At 39.2% G+C, this 23,769-nt stretch overlaps 1 protein-coding gene and 1 long non-coding RNA gene across 2 annotated transcripts; one reads left to right on the top strand and one right to left on the bottom strand.

Moving 5' to 3' along the window:
• Positions 1-669: 669 nt before the first annotated feature.
• Positions 670-15,915, bottom strand: smyd2a (SET and MYND domain containing 2a). Its single transcript, XM_058398750.1, has 12 exons — positions 15,547-15,915; positions 15,378-15,441; positions 12,018-12,128; positions 11,622-11,682; positions 8,211-8,335; positions 6,977-7,044; positions 6,788-6,890; positions 6,359-6,469; positions 4,277-4,400; positions 3,417-3,591; positions 3,228-3,336; positions 670-1,445 (listed from the first exon to the last, which is right to left on the bottom strand). The coding sequence occupies exons 1-12, from the start codon at positions 15,717-15,719 to the stop codon at positions 1,365-1,367; spliced, it is 1,305 nt and encodes a 434-aa protein (XP_058254733.1). The 5' UTR covers positions 15,720-15,915; the 3' UTR covers positions 670-1,364.
• LOC131359137 (uncharacterized) lies at positions 15,754-23,586 on the top strand. Its single transcript, XR_009205751.1, has 3 exons — positions 15,754-15,883; positions 21,065-21,081; positions 21,188-23,586. It is a non-coding gene; the product is annotated as an uncharacterized LOC131359137 (long non-coding RNA).
• Positions 23,587-23,769: the final 183 nt, after the last annotated feature.

Raw genomic sequence — 23,769 nt, forward strand, 5'->3', positions numbered from 1 at the left:
AAATAAAAACCCAGATCTTCAGCAGTACTAGAAATGCTCAAACCAGCCTGAATGACTTTAACAATGCCACGGTCTGAATTTATTTTCCTTTCGTATTGATGATTGACTTGGACATTACCTTGAGGCTACTGATTAGAATTAATAACACTCTGAATGAGTGGCAATGAGGGTAGTTTTGTACTCATCACTCTTGCACCATAGGTACTTACCAAGCTAACCAACCACCCCAACCTCATGGTTTCTTAAGAAAAGAGACAAAGACATTTGTTGTTTTTTCTTTCGGGTCTCTTTTTATTTCTGCAAATGGAAATCACATATACATGCTTTTAATTTTCTTGGTCGTCAGAAGTCTTGCTTTTGGGAATCTTTATATACATGTTATTTGGCTTCTTGTCTCAACTTTAGAGCTTACTGTTGTCCGTCTGTAAGTAAAATGCCCATTGATGGAGATTTTTCAAATATGCCAAAAGATTCTCCACTGCTTTGGTGGTTTTACATTTATCTGCTACTAAATAGTTTCTTTTCTTTTTTTAATTATTATTTTATATTCAACCTTGCATGTTTTGTGCCCTATTTTGTTTTTTATCTGATGCTACATTTTTTTCCAAAGAATATTATCCTGTTCAGATATCCCCAATAAGGAGGCATCTATAACAAATATCCTCCATATTTTATGGTCTCAGACTTTTGGATTCAATTATATAACTGATAGTAGACAATTTAAAAAAAAATAAAATAAAATAGCACACCGACATACTATTACTAGATTTTCGAGTCGTCTACTTCATAAAACGGTAGCCAGAAATATTATAGTCACAAATTACCCCAAAAATGTTAGAAAACCAATGACTTTTTTTGTTGTTTTTTTTGTTTGTAGCGGTAAACTGCAGTAGTTAAAATATTTAGTGTAGAGCTTTGGCATGAAATAAAGGCAATCTTCTGTGCCACACATTGAGACAACGAATATTCAGATTCGTGGATATACAACTTTGGTCATATACTCATTCAGGCATAGTGTTATTGAATCATTGGTAAGTTCTGTGGCCAAGCAAACAGTCATTTACTCTGTGATTGATACGCGACATGGCAAAGAAATTAAAGAAGCATCTTTAAAGACAATCTTTAGGACGGTTCTATTTAATACTCAGTTATTAGCCCTTGCTCACAAAGACAGTGCATATGTATTTATAGTACGGAAAGGGTAACAGATCCAGCACCTCAAGGTCAAGGACACGGGTCAGCAATCATTTGTCAAACAAAAAACAACTTAAAATGACATCGAGGAGAAACAGACGTTCGTCTGTACGCAAGCGGAGGTATTGGTTGCATGCTGTTCTTGAATTTACAGGAGTTCCTCTCGTTTACTAATGCGTTTCGATTTCCTTTTGTACCTCGGCGACGTAAGGATGGTCTTTTCCGAACGCGACGTTCATGATGTCAATAGCCTGAAAGAAAATAAAAAGGATGTTCGCCATTCCTTTAAACAACAAAACAAACCCTATTTTTGATCAAAGAATTATCTGTACTTAGGTCAAAGCCAAACAAATGTAAAAATCATCAAAAATATACTGTAAATACTGTTGTCAAGCACCCATTGATCACTTTGTCATTGAGATTGAGAGGGAATTATGGATCTGGGACCCTGGTAATCTGTAGTGTCAAGGTGATACCATCAACCGTCCAGTGTGCTAGAACACGGCAACATGGCTGTGGCAATTTTATGCAGCCAAGCAAAAGCTCTGATGCACTGCAATAGCTTCACAGATACTGATACACAGATACTGGTGTATCAACTTTCCACTGTCTAGCAGTCACAGGAGCAAGGCTAGTACTCCAGATGATGGAGTGCACACCACTTGTGGAAAAGTTTCCACCTGAGAGCATACAAGGCATGTGCACTGCTAGGGGCTCTTGCGTTCAGAAGTGTCTTGTCCACTGCTGAGTCATAGTCCTCAACCTCCTCGTCTCAAAGACCACAGGTATCCAGGCCAGGAGTGTCGAATCAGTCTGTCCATTTGGGACAACCAAGAATTCAGTCAACATACCTTACTGGCTTTGTCTTGAAGGCACAAGCAACAAATGAACGAAGAAAATCTAACGGACCTTTATGAAGGTTACAGCGAGTTCAACTACTGTTTCACTTTAAGACTAGAAATCTGAGATGTGAAGCCTCCCTGATGGTCACAGGCATAATGGCCCTGTGGTCCTCTTTTTGAGAGAGAGTGGGATCTTTGACTATAAGAAGCGCTACTTAGCTTCAGTTCCAAGCTTAAGGATTCAGCCATGTTTGAAGCCTAGCAAGAGTCTTCAATTAGCATCTCAGATTAGAAACAGACATTAACCAGGTTTTTTTTTTTTTTTTTTTTAAAAACTGCACTTAGGCCGGATTCAACTTCAGCATCAAGACTTCTTTAATATGTTTAATGCCAAGGCAGGGAACAGGCACAGGTTATGGCCAAAGTATGTGCTCTCCTGACCATCACAAACATTTTTGGGAGGTAGGACTAAAACAAGGACAGCATGGTGGTTTGGTTGCTAGCACATTTCCTCATTCCCCAGGGTTGGGGGTTCAAGTCCTGTCTTGACAATGCATGTCTGTGGAGTTTGCCATGTTCTTCCCTGGACTCTGGTTTCCACCCCAGTCCAAAAATATGTTTTGTAAGTTGAAAGGCATCTCCAAACTGCCTGTAGTGGGTGAATGGGCGATTGTCGCCTGTGAGAGACTGGCATCCTGTCCAGGGTTTGTGCCCCTGATTCCTGGGATAGGCTTGAGGTTCCCCGTGATCCAGTAGGACAAGCGGTGTTAAGAATGGATGGATGGACGGAATAAAAGGAATGGAACCCACATAAACACGTGAAACACCACAAAGACTTGTACTTAAGGGATGTCTAACCTTTTATGGCAGCAAAGATTTTTAATTCAAAGACTGCTGCAGTTTCTCACCCGAGTGTCGGCAGTCAGATTTATAAATTTGTCCATCCGTCACTCAAGAGTGAAAGACTTCATGTTACCACTAGTACTACCTGAATGAAAGGAGATCGACTAGATTCTTTTAGACATGACTTAACGTGACAGTGCAGGTACACCCACAGACTTCTATGAGGGTGTGACTGATCTTTCACCAGCATGTTGCACCGTACAGACCTACCCGTGACTGTGAGATCAAGTTGGAGCACTTCCTAGGTCGTCTATGTTGACTTACAGAGTTACGAAAATACACAATTACCTTCTGTAATGCTTTCACTCCTTGTGTTTTTTTCTCAAGGCCCATGTAGAGTCTTCCAAGCTTCAGGTACATAGATGCCACATTCAGAGAGTATGGAGGGTAATGCACACTGGGAAAAGGAGGGGGGAAATGTGCGTCAAAATCCAGTCAAAGACAAGAGATAATAAAAATACAAATAATTCAGTGTACCTATAGGGTTCTACTATTTTCTCGCCATATTTCATGGCTCCATCCCAGTCCTGCATGTAGAGACAGACCCCCATGGCCTGATACATCATGTGCAGCATGTACACGTTGGTGTCAACAAATATGGATCCCATCCTCTCCAGACTCAACTCGCAAATCTCTAGCAGATCGCTGGGAGGTGCTGTGGAGTCAAGGACTTATAAATCTAAATAATTTAAACAACTGTAAAGATTGTGTTACCCTGAGGTCTAGTGTCTTGAGCTTGGCAGAAGACTTTAACTAAATTCGCTCAACTGGTTATGAGCGCCACTTAAGAAAAATCAGTGCACTTTCAACAATTATTTACTTTCTGTGTATTAATATCAGCAGCCCTGATTAATCTATTTCACATAACAGATGTTTACATGTAATCCACAAGGTAAAATAATAAATGGATAAATGGAATAATAAACGATAAAGAATAATAAATAAATGGCTAAATGAAAAAAATAAGATGTTTAATTAAATAACAATTTAGAACTCATAGCTTATCCAGGGCTGTACTTTAATAATTAAAAAATATTTTATAATTATTAATTTATTATTATTATATACAAATATAAAAATGTATTTATTTATTTATTTTTTTATTTACAATTTTTTAATTTTGCAAGGTATATGTAATCTTATGAGGTTAAAATACTCTAATTAGAACAGGTGAGGAGATAATGTGGAACAAACCTGCATAACATTTATGCTTTTATAGCCTATAAAACATGTTTTTCTTTTTGTAATCTGTTTGCCTAACGGCAGAAAAGCAGGCATGTGCGAACATTCACACACCCCAAAGATTACTACAGAGTAAAAATGGCTTGTAAGGATATTCTTATAGTGCTTGGCTCTTCTGAACTCTTCGATGATATTCTTGGCATACTTCACCATCTCCTCAATTTCTTTTGCCTCTGGAGCACTACTCAGCTTCTGATGAATCTCCAGTTTGGCGTTGTCCTTTAAAACCACATCACAGTACAGTGAATTTACTGGAAGTGAGGCATTACACACACAGAAAAATGTGAGAATATTACATTACATAAAATGTGCATTACTACTGAGGCTGAAAGGCAAAAATACCCCATTGTATTTTAGAGAACACTTCAAAACTGTGTTTCGGGTCAAACCAGGAAGCAGACAAGACGGCTAAACTGACCGCTTGCTAGCTGCCATGGCATGGCATAACCCATTTTTCCACCATAGTGATACTGTGTCTATTCCCCTTAAATAAACATCAGTGCGAATGCATGAAAGTAAAATAAGAAACTACAATAAGGTTCGTTTAAAAGTAGATTATATCAAATGCAAAGGCAGAATCTATTAATGCTAATGGATTAAATGTCCAATTTCCTTAAGAGCTGAGCCGGTAGCCTTAAATGAGGCCATCCATATCCCAGCTTTATGCACTGCCCTCATCTCTAGCACAGAGGATGAGGAAACTATTTATAACAATATATAACATTATAATCATTGGCAAATCGCAACATTTAGCCTTTGGCATAATTTGCAATAAATCTGCATTTTTTTTTTTTTTTTTTTTGTAATTCTAGGTTCTGATTTTATAAAATGTCTGAAGAAACCATAAGCTCTAACTTCTGTTTTAAAGAAACGGATTGTGTCTACACTAAAAGAAGAGCTACAATCACAGTTAGACCATTCCAGTGTATTAACACACAGAGGCAAGGTAAATGTGATGCTATTAACACGATTACACAATAAAGTTTAAAACACCCTAAGGCTTATGCCTGTCTGCTTCCTGCTGGGTTTAGCTCGCCTTTTAACGTTCTTCAGCCCCAGTTTACGCTAAAGAAACAAACGGTTTTTCATTAAAATGGGATCATTCTTTCTTTATAACCTCAAATCTCAGCACTGGTGACCCCCAGGGTTGTGTGATCTCACCTATTCTCTTTACTCTGTACCTGAATATATGAATGAATGCTATACCGCTATTTTGGTACATCAAGTAATAATACATGCCCAGTGGTATGAGGATAATTGCCTCATGTTAGATATGAGTAAAATAATAGAGATGGCGTTTGATAGAAACGAAGTAGAAGACCACAGGCAGGAAATCATCCACAACACTCCACTTCCATTAACCAGGCATTTTCCTACTAATATCTTGGTGTCCATATTGTGGCATTCAGTTTTTGTTTTATCAGGCTGTTTGAGAGAGTAAGTAATTGGTTGCAGGTTTGGCAGAATCTGAATCTCCTTCAAGATCACCTTTATAGCAAACTCTCATGTCCTTCACTCTGAATGCAATTCTTTTAGCTATACTGAAATGTATGAAACAAATGAGGCACAATTTGTGGGCGATATTAAGGTTGCAAGACCGTTTAGAAGGAAGTGGTAGCTCAGTGGTAAAAGTGTTGGATTATTGATCCAAGGACGGCGGTGTGTTCAAATCCCAGTACCACCAAGCTGCAACTGCTGGGACGTTGACTGCTCGGTTGCATAAATGCAATAAATGTAGGTCGCTCTGGAGGCTGAGGTTGTCTGCCAAATACTGTGTGAGCGGGTTATGGGAATGTGTGAAAAACGGTAGGGTGTGTAACAGTTATAGGGTTGTGCAACAACTCTGGAGTCAATAACGAGACTGTGAAATCATTGCAAGATTAAACAATAGTGTGGATTTGTAATCCGGCAGGCTGTGAAAACTGGTCATTTTAAGTAACCGGGATGTCCAGTATTTACGTTATTGTGTCATCAGTCATAAGCCAAAGAAAAATTTCCCTTGAGGGGGACAATAAATTACTAAACATACCCTCAGCATTTATCCTCACTTGAACAATGAATTCACTGAACTAAATGAACCACCCAGGTGTTTAACAGCCAAAACTAATGAAGGGTCGTGTGTTATTTTGGTGCCTATTAGGCATGATAAAAAAAATAATACTAAAATAAGTAAATACCTTCGATTTGGTGGTGCATTCTGTGCAATCGCAGGTAAAAAAGTAGGACTGCTCAAGCCTCTCAGTCCTGTCCTCAGTGGAATAGAGGAGGTCAATGTAACTGTTGAAAATCTGTTAGGAAAATATTGGGTTAATGTGGTAATAATAAAACGTCCGGCACAGTACCGTGCAATATATCTGTTTTAGACACTAACAAGCTAGGTGCTTAAACATTACTGATAGCATAACGTAGAATTCAATTTAATTCCATTTTGTTTTTATAGCATTTTTTTTTTAAACAATGGACAGGTTTACAAAGCATCTTTACAGGAATATACATTTTTAATAATTCATTTTCAGTATTCATGGCTTTTTAGATGTGCCTGGACAATCAACTCTTTTAATTGTGGTCAAACTGTGAAGAATATAGAAAGTGGTTCTCTTTCTTACCTCCTCTCCAGGGCTGATTTTCTGAACAGCACGGACCTCTGCTACTGTGCCGTTATAAGTCACGATGGCATTGGGATTACAGCTGTGGTTCATCAAGGCAACGCTGCGATACAAAAAACATATCAGTGGATTGAAAATCCTGCTATTAATTAATATTTCGCGAGGGAGATCGTGATATCCTGTGCTCACTCTGGAAAGACCGCAGAGCCCAGATGAGACAACTCCTCATCTTCGATGGTGAATCCGTTACAGTTCACCTGTAACAAAGAATAAAACTGATTTAGTGACCAGCATGAACCCATGGACATATCAGGTCTCTACCAAAAAGCACACTATTGTGGAATGCATTGCTTAAATCAATTCGCTTTACATTCCTCATATATTGTTTTCCATTTAAAGCGGTGTTAAACAGACACAAAAATATTTGGATATGTCCTAAAACATGAGGAAAAACCCGTCCCATAGGTCCATAGAATGATGTTTTGGGTTAAATGCCTAAAGTAATGTCGGTGGATTACAGAATCTCATGATATTTACACATTTTATACGTCTGATCAGAACATCTTACACACTGAGCTACTTCCCCAGAGCTTTCCCAGACCTCTCAATCACTGCGTATTATATTCAATTCAATTCAATTCAATTCATTTTGTATAGCGCCTTTTACAACGAACATTGTAACACTCAAAGAAGCTTTACAAAAGAAGAGAAACTGAGAAAGGGGAGGGGGAAAATATATAACTAAATAACTAGAAATAAAATAAATGATTAAATTAAATGATTAAACTATTTTATTTTATTTTATCCCTAATGAGCCAGCCTGTGGCGACGGTGGCAAGGAAAAACTCCCTGTGATGATATGAGGAAGAAACCTTGAGAGGAACCAGGCTCAGAAGGGAACCTCATCGTCATTTGGGTGACACTGGACAGTAAATAACTGTAACTGATTAATGTCCTTTCTACAACAGCAATCAATGGCCCATGAGGAACTATTAGGTCAGTGTAGTTTCTAAGGTCATTATAGACACTAATTCTTTGCTGTCACAAGCTGACAGATGAAATGGCAGATCTGTGACGGTGTGAAAGTCCCCAAGGGGGACTCAATCTGCATGAAACGATCCTCTTGATAGCACTTGTGAAAATATTACACAGTGATGGCTGTGTGGTGGAAAGAGAGGCGGCAGCACAATCATTCGACCGCATTAATGTGATATCTCACACTCTAAAGATCAGCTTTTTATCAAGTGGGTCTTTTTTCACTCCACATTTAAATGTTCAGCACTGGAGAACATCCTATTGTTTTGCTAAATCCATCCAGTATCCATATGAAAAAATGTTTCATTATTAACTATGTTTATAAATGAACGCTTTTGATTTAAGTTAGTCACCATGCTAACGCTTGAACAAGTGCAAAGCAACTTACCTGGGCAAAGAGTTCTACAAGATCGGCATTGCTAGGAAAATCCAGATGCTTCGAATAAAAGTGATGGAGTGCAGCAATATCAGTTTGGTTCATCTCGTTTTTCTCGTTGTCGATCTTGTCCAAATCTTAAAATGGATCACGTTGATAAGCGTTTTAAAAATACAAGACATGTTCAGCATGGTTATCAAACATGATTATCAAAAGTCACAATTACTCAGTTATTACTGCAACACTAACAGCTCTAACATTTCCAAACAGGTATACACATCACCCCAGAATATAATATACATATATAATATACAATATATGAATATTTCATTCTTATCTTAGTTTCCTAAAACCCCAGACCACTCAAAGCACAACGGTTTCTCCAGTTCAGTTTATTACACATCCCTGCAAAATTGCTCTGTGACAATATCAGCAGGAGAAAAGCAGAATGAATGGTGTGTGTGTGTCTGTGTGTGTTCTTTGGGGACGACGACTATGGGTTAGGAGGAGGGGGGGGGGTGATAAGCAGGGGCAATATGACTAGAATGAAATTTCAAGAACTATTCCCAGGCTTCCTTTGGCGAACAAACGTAATACAGGTTAAAATCATCATAAGAAAATTTAAATTATTTTTTTATATTTTACGTTTCCTTCTGTTCAACTTAAAAGCTGTAAGGCAAATAGAGAGACTAAAAAACATAGACAGCAGATCAAAAACAAAGAGGCCATGATCAGCTATGGTACATGACTTTATTCAGTCCTTCCAGGATTTTTATTTGTTGAACAGCTATTTTTTTTTTTTTTTTTTTTTACAGAGAACTACTAAAATTGGCAAAATTAAAAGCACACAATTCTTCTTTTACACCAGGGAAGACACACATACACACACACACACACTGTATTCACGTTCTATGATTTCTCTGGCATTGGCTGAAAGTGTGTTGTGTTTGTGCCAAAAGATACAAGAAGATCTGTGGCTCTTATAAACATCATGGTGTTCACCTAATTTTGTGTCCTGCAATCTAAAAATTCTCCAGATATATTGGTTCACCGCATGACTCCCACTTCCCCATTCTTACTATTTACCCTTGGCATTACTAACCGACCTGAAAGTCCTGCTAGGTTTCTGTTGCTTGAGGATATACACTACATTGCCAAAAGTATTCGCTCACCTGCCTTGACTCGCATATGAACTTAAGTGACATCCCATTCCTAATCCATAGGGTTCAATATGACGTCGGTCCACCCTTTGCAGCTATAACAGCTTCAACTCTTCTGGGAAGGCTGTCCACAAGGTATAGGAGTGTGTTTATGGGAATTTTTGACCATTCTTCCAGAAGCGCATTTGTGAGGTCACACACTGATGTTGGACGAGAAGGCCTGGCTCTCAGTCTCCGCTCTAATTCATCCCAAAGGTGTTCTATCGGGTTGAGGTCAGGACTCTGTGCAGGCCAGTCAAGTTCATCCACACCAGACTCTGTCATCCATGTCTTTATGGACCTTGCTTTGGTCACTGGTGCACAGTCATGTTGGAAGAGGAAGGGGCCAGCTCCAAACTGTTCCCACAAAGTTGGGAGCATGGAATTGTCCAAAATGTCTTGGTATGCTGAAGCATTCAGAGTTCCTTTCACTGGAACTAAGGGGCCAAGCCCAGCTCCTGAAAAACAACCCCACACCATAATCCCCCCTCCACCAAACTTTACACTTGGCACAATGCAGTCAGACAAGTACCGTTCTCCTGGCAACCGCCAAACCCAGACTCGTCCATCAGATTGCCAGATGGAGAAGCGCGATTCGTCACTCCAGAGAACGCGTCTCCACTGCTCTAGAGTCCAGTGGCGGCGTGCTTTACACCACTGCATCCGACGCTTTGCATTGCACTTGGTGATGTATGGCTTGGATGCAGCTGCTCGGCCATGGAAACCCATTCCATGAAGCTCTCTGCGCACTGTTCTTGAGCTAATCTGAAGGCCACATGAAGTTTGGAGGTCTGTAGCGATTGACTCTGCAGAAAGTTGGTGACCTCTTCGCACTATGCGCCTCAGCATCCGCTGACCCCGCTCCGTCAGTTTACGTGGCCTACCACTTCGTGGCTGAGTTGCTGTCGTTCCCAAACACTTCCACGTTCTTATAATACAGCTGACAGTTGACTGTGGAATATTTAGGAGCGAGGAAATTTCACGACTGGATTTGTTGCACAGGTGGCATCCTATCACAGTTCCACGCTGGAATTCACTGAGCTCCTGAGAGCGACCCATTCTTTCACAAATGTTTGTAAAAACAGTCTGCATGCCTAGGTGCTTGATTTTATACACCTGTGGCCATGGAAGTGATTGGAACACCTGATTCTGATTATTTGGATGGGTGAGCGAATACTTTTGGCAATATAGTGTATGACAGGGATGTTTGTTCTAATCCAGGCTGATTCCTCCTCATAAATCATCAACTTGTGTAATAGATACGAGACTTACGGTTATAAAACTATGACTGAAAATATAATCTAATCTTGACCCTTGTCAGATGACTACAATCTTAGAGGCTGTACCTCAGCAGCAAAGCATGGCTTTCCCTTTTATTTCACCTTCCGGAGTCAAAACACCTGAAAAAGCCCATAATTCAATACAATGTTCACTCCATCAAACTGTAGGTGAAAGATCCTGACACATCTACCAACATTGCTCCTTTCACCAACCTTAAAAACACTACATAAGACTAAGTATTTCTGCTCTCACCCAGCTGAAAGCAACGATCAAACCTCACTTTTATTTCACCATATTCCGTTCAATCCTTGACCGATCATCTCTTGCGACACAAGGAAGACGTGCATCGAAGCTCTTCTCTGTCCTGGTACCAAAGAGATGGTGATGAACTTTACCCTGACCGTCTCCAAACAAAGCCTGAAGTGTCACCTCTTCACTAGGCACTTAAACGAGCACTGAATCTCTAAAAGAAAACACTGACTCACTGTACCATCTCCTCTCTAACAGGGTTTTAGCTTCATTATGCTCCTAGTCCATGGCCTATTCATGCTAGCATAAGGATTTTATTTATTTATTTATTTATTTGAATAGAAAGCCCTTCTATGTGCGTTCCTGCCAAATTCTATACAGCTACATGTAAATGGATAAATCCTAATTTACCCCCTGAATATGAACTAAAGAACATCTCCATGAAAGGCACAAAGCAGCGATCCCTCTGGAGTCTGCCTTTTGTTCCAAGTGCAAAATTAAATCAGTTATATTTTCTGCCCAGTGCTTTTATAAAGTTTCGATAATTCAGCAACGCCAAACCTATTTCACCTCAAATTCCTTTTAAAATACAGCATTCAAATCTCAACCTTTGGCTTTATTTGGTTTGCAAACTAAACCGCATTATGCTTGGCTTGGATTTGGAGTTTTTTTGGGCTCAGGACACCATACTTACGCGATTCGAACTCTTTCAGGGATAACAGTCTTTCAGACTGAGTCAGATCTGTCAGGAATTTCTGACAAAGAGGAAGAAAAATAAGAATTTTCAGGCATTTCACTTCCTATGACAGACGTCTATTCAGCAATCGTTCAAAAAAGAAAAAAACTCTATATACGGTATATGCATATAAACTAATAAGGGAGGGTGTTTGGTCTGTATTCATGCTTAGTCAGGTGATACATGTTAAGAAAATAACATGGACCCAAAGATTCCTAGTAGAACACGGTCACACTGCCTCCGTCTGAGATAATAACGTTATTCACATCGTCACCTGTTTTAATGTTATGGCTGATCGCTATATATGAATATACTGTGATTCATGTATTTTCACTGACAAAGTAATCCACGTACCTGCTTCATGATGATTCTAGCGACCAGTCGCACCGTTTCTGAGGGACACCAGTTTTCTCCGTATGCACACATGGCAGAGCACTCCATCTTATGCATGGACCAGTCACCTTTCTACAGAAACGACAGAGCTGTTTTAACACACACACGATCAATCAGGGACGCTCTCTTCAAAACAAAACAAAATGTGTCTCGTCTATGTAGTGCTACAGCGTTGTCTGTTGGCTTTGTAGGTTTGCACCGTGTGTTTGGGTTTGCTAAGACCGTCTCGGACCAAAGGAACCGTTCCAAAAGGGTTCCAAAAAAATCAGGGTTTAGGTCTAAAGGACTAAGTGCTGCACATGTTAAGTAGCCTGTGTTGTTACATATACATTACTGCACAGTAAAATTCTTTGCATCCCTGGAGGGTTGGGGTCAGAGCACAGAGTCAGCCATGATGCAGCACCCATGGAGTGAGGGGGTTGGGGGGCCTTGCTCAAGGGTCAAGTATATGTAGGTGGAGAAGATGAACAGAGGTTACAGAACAAGGTCTGTGACATTCCACTGTAACCGAATCTGGCTGCTGTATACTTTAAACAAGCCCAGATTAACTCGTATCATTTTTGTATTAAAAGGTACTCATTTAACGAAAAGGCCTTAGAAGGAATTCAGTATGGTCTTGGTATGCTTGAAAAGAAAGAGACAAATGGGGGAAAAAAAATCACTCATAGAAACAAATCTTTACATTTACATCGAGGACACGTGATAAAGAGAAGTGGGTTCTTTCTAACAGTTTGAGTGCTGGGAAGTTAAGAATCAGTCTGAAGGAGTGTCCTTACTTAGCTTTCGTATTCATCTGAATGATACCCATTATGTGCCTCCATCATTTTGTGCAACTACATTAAGGCGGTTTATTAAGAGATGCAGGAAGCATTGTGTACAGTTAATGTACACTCCTAAAGGCATGAGCAAGCATTTTAACACATCAGTTTAGTCCCCCGTTGTGGCTCCAGACTATGCTGGGCCGTGAAGGTTAAGGGTTCAAGCCCCAGCACCACCAAGCTGTCACTGTTGGGACCTTGAGTGAACCCTTTCTGCTTCAGGAGTGCATTAACACAGCCGACTCTGCACCCTGACCCCTGCTTCCTAACACTGCGCTGTAATGTATATGTGACAAACAAAGTCTTCTTTTTTTTTTTTTTTAATTGTAGTGAAGGAGTTTATGTATTTCAATGGAACCTCAGGGCTACGTCTTCAGGAGCTTCATACTCACAGTACGGTCATCCTTGCTGAACAGATCTAAAGGGGTCAGACCAGAAGACTTCAAAAACCCCTCAGTGAAATAACACAAAATAAATCTACCCTGTCTGTGTGGGTTACTGGGACCGACCACTCGAATCAAGACCCCCAAGAGAGCGTCTGGTACCTGGTTTTTGTTATATACCCCTATTTGGGCTCAAGTGCCAGATAAAAGGTGGGAGTCAGGATGGTTTCCTCATCCAGATTATTATTCACCATTCCACCTTAAATGATAGTACTGTTGGTTTATTTTAACCCTTAATATGATCACGTTCCCAATGAGTCAATGTTCAGAATGCTGTTTAAAGGGTTAAATCATCATGGACCACCAAAGAAAACGCACACCACATTCTGAAAGACACAATTAGTCTACATAGAATGGTCATTTAGTTTCTGCCAGGCTCAAAGCAGTGTGTATATGGATATAAGGCGGTTCAGTGCTTGTACCTATGTTGGTGTAAGATATGCTTGGTCCCCTAAATCGCTGCTCTAATGCTAGATCTTATTGGTGTGATTTGAGGGAGCTGGGGAGATCTCAAACAAGCCTCCATGACTCACAACCATCATCTTACATCCTGCTACAAGTTTGGATTAGAGATTTGTGATGTTTCTCTAGTTGCCACAATCAAAGGAATCTTGCTGCTGTAAAAGTCACTGCATTATTTTGGTATGGAAAAATGACAGAAAAACAACAGGTATAAAGAAAGTGATTTTTCTGGACGTATAATTTAGACACTTTTTCCACCAATAATTCAAGATAAGGTCTTGGTATGTGTGTAGAAAGAAATCTTAAAATCGCGGCTCACAGATAAAAAGAAAAACTGCGGATAGAAACAAATCTGCACATTTATATCGAGTAAACATAATACATTTCGATATTTCATTAATAGATTTAATTCTACGAAGGCTGCATATAATATGTGTGCACTCGAATTACAAATTCCAGCTTGAATTAGTACAAATAAATTGAACAGCAACTCAGCCGAGATTGACCTGTTAGGCTAAATCAAGCGTGGCTATTTTAACGTCCTGCTTTTATGAGCCTGCTTCCTGGAACACACCCAGGTCATGTTCCTGAACATAAGAGACAACTTTGGTGTCAATACATAAAGCACTTTTTGGGATTCAACAGATAGCAGAATCTCGATTTGACCCATTAGACCCTCAGATTATAGGTTTATAATTGGAGATTTATTAATACCTCAGCACCTACAGGTAAACTTAGGGTGTGTTCACATTTGAGTCCAGTTTAAAAAAACCGAAACCCAGACCGCTTGAAGTGGACCAAGTGAAAAAGGACCCAGTTCTCTCTCTCACCCATGTTCACTCACACCGCCTCTGTCCCTAAGAGACCTCAGATCCTTTGTTGGTCCACTTAAGCAGTAATGGAGTCCCAGACCTCTGTGTATTCATACTGTTCCTTTTTGGGAACCAGTCCTCTTGCAGTTCTGAGCAGTGTGGGCACAGCAACATTATGCAAGATGGCTGTCAAACAAAACTTTCTGAAGACCTTTGGGTCCTGCGTCTTTGCTGAGGTTCGAGATATTAACTGACTCGCTGTATTATGAGCCAACTGTCCTGTATATTAAACAAAATGCCCGGTTCTGTACTGCTTATGTTAAACTGGAAAAATTGGAAAAAATGGAAAAGCTTCATATAATACAACACAATAATAATAATAATAATAAAATAATAATAAAACGTACAACAATTACAATCTCCAGTGCTTGCTTCCCCGAACAATAACAACATAACATTAAATAGTTGTTTGTCTTAGATCCTTGTCCTTTAACACATCTGTGCAACAAATGCTATTAATTATTGGCCATCTGAAGGCTGCTTTATAAAATACATCACACGATATAAATAAATAAATAAACAAACAAACAAATAGATAATCATCAACGGCCCTCTAGTGGCGCTCTATAGGTACTACACTCATTTAAGGTGGAACAGCGAACTCCAATAAGGAGCAGCGAAAGAGAAACCAACTTCAGCGTCGTCTCCAAAAAACTGGATGAAAACTGTAATATTTGCCCACGTTGTAACTACGAATTCTGTCCAAGAGACGTCTTTTAAGATTACCTGGCACTCCACGTTGCAGTAGTAGGCCTGCTTGCACTTTCCACACTTGGACAGCCCTTCTTTTCTGAGGAGACAAGTCACAATCACAGAGGACGGGCTTAAAACTCTAGGCTGAAAACTACACCCATTTTAAAGAATTTGCGGACACAATCAGCACCAACAAGGGTACCTTGCGAAGCAGAATTCGCAGTAGCCACCCCTCTCATTCACTGTCAGGACGTAGGAATATGCCGGACAGGCAAAGACCAGGTCACCAACTTGGAAATGCTTCGTTGCTCTGACCCCTCGGCCTTTCCCAGGGCTTAGGAATCTCTCACAGCCTTCGATTCCTTCAAATTTCATTTTGTGATCGTTTGCCTCGCTGCCACTTCTTTATACTCTTATAAAACCTGAAGTCGTCAGCTTGACTTAAAGTGGCCTCCTGGTACAAGAGTCACAGTTTATTCAGTGGATTTTAGGATAATAACTGCAGAAAGTCCAGCAACACTATCCAGGCACACCACATGGTAAGAAGACAAACAGCTAGCCAGCAGGTTTGCGGCATAACCAGGGTTGCCAGGTATTGTCAAAAAGACCCCACAGCTGTCGACCATTTAAAACTGAATCTCTTAAACTCTACTGAAATAACAACAGAAAATCCAAATCTATTATAATGTTTACGTAAATATGAAATGTTTTAGAAATCATACAGATATCCCGATCTCGTATTATGAAGGAGTGGACAAATTCACTGATGTACACAATAAAGTAGTTGACTTTTTTTAAAGTCCTTAATTTTAATATCCATTTATTAACTTTTTTTTATTGGACTGATGTTCGCACTGCATTCAAACTAAAACCCCAGTCTATATAAATACGGGTGCTGTTTATAATTAAATGCATAAAACGTTTGTCGATTTCAATTCTATGTGAGATCTGGCAACCCTACGGACAACAACAGATATCCGCGCCGTCCTAAAGCCCGCCGAGTAGCAGCCCGTCTAACAAAAACAATGTACGTCATGGGAACATCCCCCGAGCACGTTCATTGGGCGTTTTTATGATGCCTTTATTTGCTGGAAGTGTGTGTGTGTGTGTGTGTGTGTGTGTGTGTAACAGATGTAACACGCTGCAAGCCTAAATGTTCAAATGCAAAAGCATGATGTTAAAATTGTACAGATCATGAAGAGGTTTATTTAATATATTTCTCATACCCCCTGAAATAAATTGTGCTTTAATGGTACTGTCAACTGCATCAAAGTTGAATTTCAAGACAGTGCCAAGTCGCCAAATCCAATCAGCCACAGCTCTCTTTAAATGGAAACAACGGCACAACTGGTACAAAATGTTTTCTTTGTGCTGATCATCTCTAGTCATCCTTTCCTATTCAACCCTGAACACTTCAGATGTTCACCCAAACTGGAAACTCAGACCTGACACCTGATAACTGACACCTAACCCTGGAAAATTGATACTTGATCCTGGTGATAACTGAGGCATGAAGCAGTATGTATGTAACTCGTGAGTAGTTGGGGAAGGAGACTTAATTACACATACAGTTCATTTGGTTCCTGATGACAAACAATGATATAGTGTGAAAATGTTATGCTACTACAGGCTTTATCGGTATTATAGTGATCAAAATCTTTTAAAATGATCCAACACCAGTCTGACCAGCTAGAACCAGCATGAAAGTGACCAAAATCTACTATAATGATCTAACCTGACCAGCTAGGACCACCCTGAACAACTATAACCAGCCTGAAAGTGACCAAAATCTACTTTAATGATCTAACCTGACCAGCTAGGACCACCCTGAACAACTATAACTAGCCTGAAAGTGATCAAAATCTTTTAAATCAATCAAACCTGACCAGCTAGGACCAGCCTCAATAACTCAAACCATCCTGAAAGAGACCAAAATCTTCTAAATTGATCAAATCTGACCAGTCTGACTAGATGGAACCAGTCTGAAAGTGACCAAAATTGTCTAAAACAATTAAACCTGACCTAGGACAAACCTCAACAGTTACAACCAGCATGAAAGTAACCAAAATCTTCTAAAACTATCTAATCTGACCAGTGTGATAAACTGGATCTATCTTGAAAGTGACTAAAATCTAAAAGGACTATAACCTGATCAGTTATAACCAGCTGGAACCATCCTGAAAATGACCGAAATCTTCTAAAACGATCGAATGTGACCAGTCTGATCTGCTGGAACCAGCTTGAAAATGACCAAAATCTTCAATAATGTTCTAACCTGACCAGTTTGTATATGGAATATGTATATTTGAATGCAGGTTTTTATTCCAACCAAGCAGAAGCCACACCTGAGTCTACTGAAAACCAAGATCAGCTTGGATCAAGATTGGACTCCTCTGCTTTAGAATGTTGACTTTCACTTTAAGGTTGAGAGAGAGAGCGTCATAATAAATTGCCACTAGATGTCACCAAGTGATCTTGTCTGTGCTTAGTTAAGCTGATGCGCCTGAACCTGTGTGGTTCTTTCAAATCTTTGTAAATGTAGCGTAAATATTTATTCACATTCACATTAAATATATTAACATTCACATTATATGATATTTAATTTTTTTTATTTAATTTTTTAATTTTAACTTTAATTTCTATTTATTTATTTATTTATTTATTTTACTTTTTTTTTTTTTTGCTTAGGACAAAATGTCCTGCTTCCATGAACAGTTCATAATTAGAAAAATTAAAATCATATTGTCATACAGCTCAGTTTGTTATTGGCTCATTACGTAGTATGTTACTTATTTAGTAACTTGAATTTATAACACATAAAATTCATTGAATGTTTATTTATTCACATTGAATGCATCTAATAAAAAAAACAAATAAATCTTTTTAATATAGACACTATAGGTAATAAGACACTATAGGTAGATGGATGGATGGATGGATAGATAGATAGATAGATAGATAGATAGATAGATAGATAGATAGATAGATAGATAGATAGATAGATAGATAGATAGATATATGAAGGTTAATATGTGAAAGAAATCAGATGATCTGTACTGCCGGGTGCATTGTGGCATTTTATTATTCATTTATTATTTTGAAGAAAGGGGTCTTTTCTTATTTCTAATGTATTTCTTTTTCTTAATGAAGGTTTAAAGTGACACTTTTGGTTAGGTAGCTGTGTGGGAATTAATATGCCAATATTAGCAAGCAAAATTAGAGGAAAACATGATAGCTGTCCCTCTTCTAGCTGTAACATGCTTGCTCTGTTTTATGGTGCTGGGGCTGTCGAGGGCCGTCCCTCAATAGGTCTGAAGTTGAAGCAAGACAAGCGGTGGCAGCTGAATCATCCTGTGAGAGATCTTTAACTCCCCATATTTCCTAGAATGCACTTCAGTTGTAGTCCCCCCCCCCACTCCCACCATGATGCTGATTCTACCCCTGGTTGCCATTTAGCCTGTAGTGTCAGATCCACTAATGGGACGTCAAGCACGATCGACTTCAAGGCTTCTTAACAGAGGCAGAATGGTTTGTTTGTTCGTTTGGCAAAGAAAGCTTCATTCACTCGAAAGATTTACCCTGGTTGGTGCCCACCTTTCTCTTGCTTACATGCCTCTGTGCCAGAGTGTGCAGTGGCTACTCATGGCAGGACAATTGGTACACCCCCATTACAACCCCCTAGCCAGGAGAGAGTAGGGGCAACTCATAAAAGTAGCAGAAAGATACATTAAAGGTAGTAAATATACACATCGAGCTCAGTGAACTGTGAAAGTTTTTTTTTTTTTTACAGCTTTGTTAAGACCAGAATGCACAGATGTTAAAACAGGTTCAGATGTAGCGACAGATGGCGTTTGATTATGAAGCAGACTGTTCGCGTAATGCAAAGATGCTGCTTCAGCCCAACTGTAAGAAGCCCGTCTGCTCAAAGCTGAAGGGGAGGGAGCGGGGGGACTCAGGTGGCCCAGTGGTTCGAGGAGGGGAAAAAATAAATAAATAACAGGTTATGTGTAAGAATTCTCTCCTTAAGGAAAGATCTGGCACTTTTACCCAAGCTTGTGTTCCTCTCTGGTGTATAAAGCACGCTTAAGGGTTTGCTTTAGCGATGATATCTACATCCAGACAGCTGCAGCAGCATCTTCAAGTGACTGTGATGCCAGGAGGAATTAAGTACGTCTTTGTCACCTCAAGTGATAATGTTCTCAGATATAGTAAGAACTGCTTGGATGTGTTGAGTTTAATCCCGATTAAGCCTAGTGAAAAGACATCAACTGCAAGAGAATCGAAATTTTTTTTTTTTTACCAGACATGAAATGACACTGACATTATGTGTTATCTTTTCAGAGAAGCAAAAAAGGAAAGAGAGTCTGGTGGCAAAAAAACAAAAAATCCAACAATGAATGGGCCAGTACAAACACAGCTGTTTTATTGTTGCGCTGTTAAGATGTGCCTTTCAAAGGCACGCTGATGAAATCAAACAGAAGGGGAGCGCTACACGCTTCGGCTTGTCATTGTGGCACAGAATAGGGAGTGACCCTGCCTCCTGTTCAGTGGAGTCACTGGAGTGCTTAGGCAGCTAAAGTGTCTCTTTGTATCAGCTTGTAAATTACAGCGGTGGCTGCTTTGCTTCTTTCAGCCTCCTGGTGCAGTTTGCCACACACCATTTTCTTTCTTCCCCCTTTTCAACTAATCAAACTTTCCTTTTCTTTTTTTTTAAATTTATTCGTGAGGCCTTTTTTGTTAAAGCTGGAGGCATTTAATTCATATCCTTACAAATAGCCTGGAAAGAATTTAAAGCATGATAAAAAATAAAAAAATAAAAAAATAAAAATAGTTTAAGCAATGCCATCAGGACGAATATATTAGGTGGCTGAGAAAGCCTGTTTTGGGAAATTGAATTAGCGCATGTTGGTGTTTGGATTGGTCTCTTGGGAGTCATTTTGTAGGCATTTTAGGAATTTTATATTGTACATAAATTGTAAACAGAACGTTTTCTTTGTTTCACTCCGAGATGACAAGGAGTACCAGCGGTGCACTCAGCTATATTATGCGCAAGCGTTTATTTATTTATTTATTCATTCATTCATTCATTCATTCATTCATTCATTCATTCATTCATTCAATCATTTATTTATTTATTTATTTATTTATTCAATCAATCAATCAATCAATCATTCATTCATTCATTCATTCATTCATTCATTTTTTGTTTACTCAGTGTTACTTCTGTATATTATTTTAAATATTTTTAATGGTTATCACATTTTCCACAGTAAATCAAATACTTATTCCAGATAGATTTCTGTCTAGTGCATGTAAATCAGGATCATGTAGATGCAGATGTTTTTCTTCTGCCATCGTCTCATCCTGACCTGAGGAGTGTAAAAAACTTTCTTATTGTGTTGATGAGTTCCCCCGAATCGAACTTTTTCCACATTTTTATAATGCAGAACTTGCAAAAGTTATCAGCCCCCTCTACCCTGTCTATTAGGATAACCAGAGGATCACCGTTGACCAGATTTTATATATAATTTACAGCAAAACCTTGACTAACATGTCAGAGGTGTGTTATTGTTATTACAGTGGTATATACAGTATATATTAGGGGAAAAAAGATAAAATTGATAAAAACCTGGTTGAGGAAGTGTGTACTTAATTAAAACAATATTTGCTTTTCTAATACGGATTTTTGACTCTTTGGCAATTTTGTTCCTTCTTTGCAGATCTCTGACCAGACCTGGTATGACTGAGATCTAGGTTCTTCCAAAATGTTGATCTTCTTCTTCTTCTGAAGCCATTCCTTTGTTGACTGGTGCTACAATGTGAAATTTTACCTCATCTTTTAGGTTCTGCGCCTGAGTAGACTGGAGCTCCAGACCTAGCTGAAGAAAAGCAGCCCAGAAATACGATGCTCCCACCACCATGCTTCACCGTGCCTATGATGTTCTTACGGCGCGTCTCGTCAGACCACAACACATTTTGCCACATGATTTGGAGTGATTTAAGCAGGATTGGGTTTTTGTTTGCAAAGGGTTTCCGTCCAGCTGCTCTACCTCCTAGTCCAGATAGATGAAAAATACAAAAGGCTCCTACATGCAGGAAGTGACCAGTACATGCCAGACATCCTGGCACTTGGCATCCTCCCTGGTCATTTTTTTTTATCTTTTGACATTAAAGGGCGGTGTCCTGCTCTTTTAACGTGTCTATGATGCCATAGTCATAATTATGGCCTTCACAGTGTTAGATGGTACATTAAATTTTGAAATAATTTTGTATCTCTCTTCTGATTGATGAAATCAAGAAGCTGTCAAAAAATCTCAAAGGAAACATCTTTTTGGGGGTAATTTCTGTTTGTTTTTCACATGCACTTTGTTGAAACCATGTTTGTTTGTCAAGCCATGAGGATACAGGATACTGGTGTACAGTTACTTCATTTGAAAGTGTTAGTTCAGCTGAATAGCTTTCTGTCTTTTAGTGGTCACCTTTCATAATAAGTGCTTGCATCTCACTGTTTACAACTAAACAAAAGTGTTCTGAAGGTAGGAGACTGTGGTAGGAGGGCGAAATGCTTGTCTTCAAACATGCCAATACTAGTAACATGGCCAGTATGGTTGTTAATACAAAGATAACACAAAGGACTTGCATTTGTCTTAGGGTAATTTTGAATAACTGCTTTCTATTTGCCGTCTTTTGCTCTTCTTGCTTAATGTACGCCTTCTTCTGGATATTCTGGATGTATTTGCGGATGAGGTGAAGTGAAAATAATTGATTGACAGTTGTATAATGACTGGAATGAAGTTTAATGGCAGATAAACACAGAGAGTGTAGGCAGCTGTTTGGATCTTATTATGTGGGCAAAAGAGTTGATCTAGTTAACCAACTAATTATAGCTAAACTACCACGCCAACACTGAAGTAGGCACCTAAGAAGGAAACATTTATGTTACCAATAAAGCCTTTTTGGTTTGTTATGATCCTGACTCAAACGACTTTAGTGGAGTCGAGTCAGTGGAGAAATCATTGTGAACGTCTAGCCAGGGATCATAGATGGGGACTTGCGGCCTTGTGAAGACCAGTTTTCTGAGGTCTGGTTAAAGCCTCAGTTTAGTCATTACAATTCTGTCGCTAAGCACTAAGTCTTCAGTGGACAGCGCACTGGTCCAAATCTGCTGTTATGTCTGTGCTTCATAACTGAGGAAACTTGGCATTAAGAGCATTAAGAGTCAAAAATACAATCATGATGTTCCTATATAATTTGTTCATTTCAACGTTTTCATAATATAATAATAATTAAATAAAATAAATACATAATAATATAATGTTAGTTGATTTTTCGGCTGCTCCCTACGTGTGTGAGGGGTCGCCACAGCGGCCCAATTGGTCCGCACATCAACTTGGCACAGGTTTTTACACCAGATGCCCTTCCTGACACAACCCTCCCATTTTATCCGGGCTTGGGACCGGCACTACATCTAGTGGCCGGGGTCGGGCACTGGCTGGGAATCGAACCCGGGCCGGGAATCAGACAAGAAACCTACCACTGAGCCACCAGTGCCCCTAATAATAATAATATAATAAACATTATTATTATTATTATTATTATTATTATTATTATTATTATTATTATTATTATACTCACCATAATATATGTAATTAGAGTACCTTCTGAAAACTTGGCTTGTATAACCACTGAAGTGCCTGAAAATGTCAAAAATGTGAGTACAGTTCAGTTACAATAAACTGATGTAAAATCCTAATTTGGACTACAGACTGAAAGAAATCCCCACTACCTGATGCATATTACATTTGAACATTACGTATATGTCTTATAAAGGCACATTGGTCCAGCAACTGCAGACTGTCTTGCACGAGTATCTCTTCTCCTACACCCAGGCACCATTTTTACCCCCTGACAGTTAATGTGGACCCGTCTATCTTTTAATTAAATGAATCTCACTTATACATAGAATTGCCATTCATTTTGATATAGACACACCCAAAGACTGAAGATCACATTTACCTCAGTTTTAAAAGGAAACTCAAGGCTCAGCTGTCTGTGTCAATATTCTAGCATATTTGAATGGCAGGCCTTTGCATATCCTCTTAAATTTCGGGATTGTGTTTAAGAGACCAACAGCTAAGCCTTTAAATGTAAATGTGTGACGTATGGATCTCAGTTTGGTGATGGATGTGTGGTTAAGCACCGGGTTTGTTTGAATGGGGGGTGGAGTTGAAGAGTAACAAACAAGGGCTAATAAACGAGTGCTTTCACCTGTTCATGTTTAATGTAGTACTATTAAAGTTTCAGCAACAGTGTTGTGTTATCCCAAGCCTCCCTTTGCTCTCAATCCCCTCAGACCCTACAAGTCAAAACCTGCACATGTAATTCTATAAAAGTATGTCAAATTTACAAGACTGTTAAGATACAC

The sequence above is a fragment of the Hemibagrus wyckioides genome, linkage group LG09 (genome assembly GCF_019097595.1).
Source record: "Hemibagrus wyckioides isolate EC202008001 linkage group LG09, SWU_Hwy_1.0, whole genome shotgun sequence".
NCBI lineage: Eukaryota > Metazoa > Chordata > Actinopteri > Siluriformes > Bagridae > Hemibagrus > Hemibagrus wyckioides.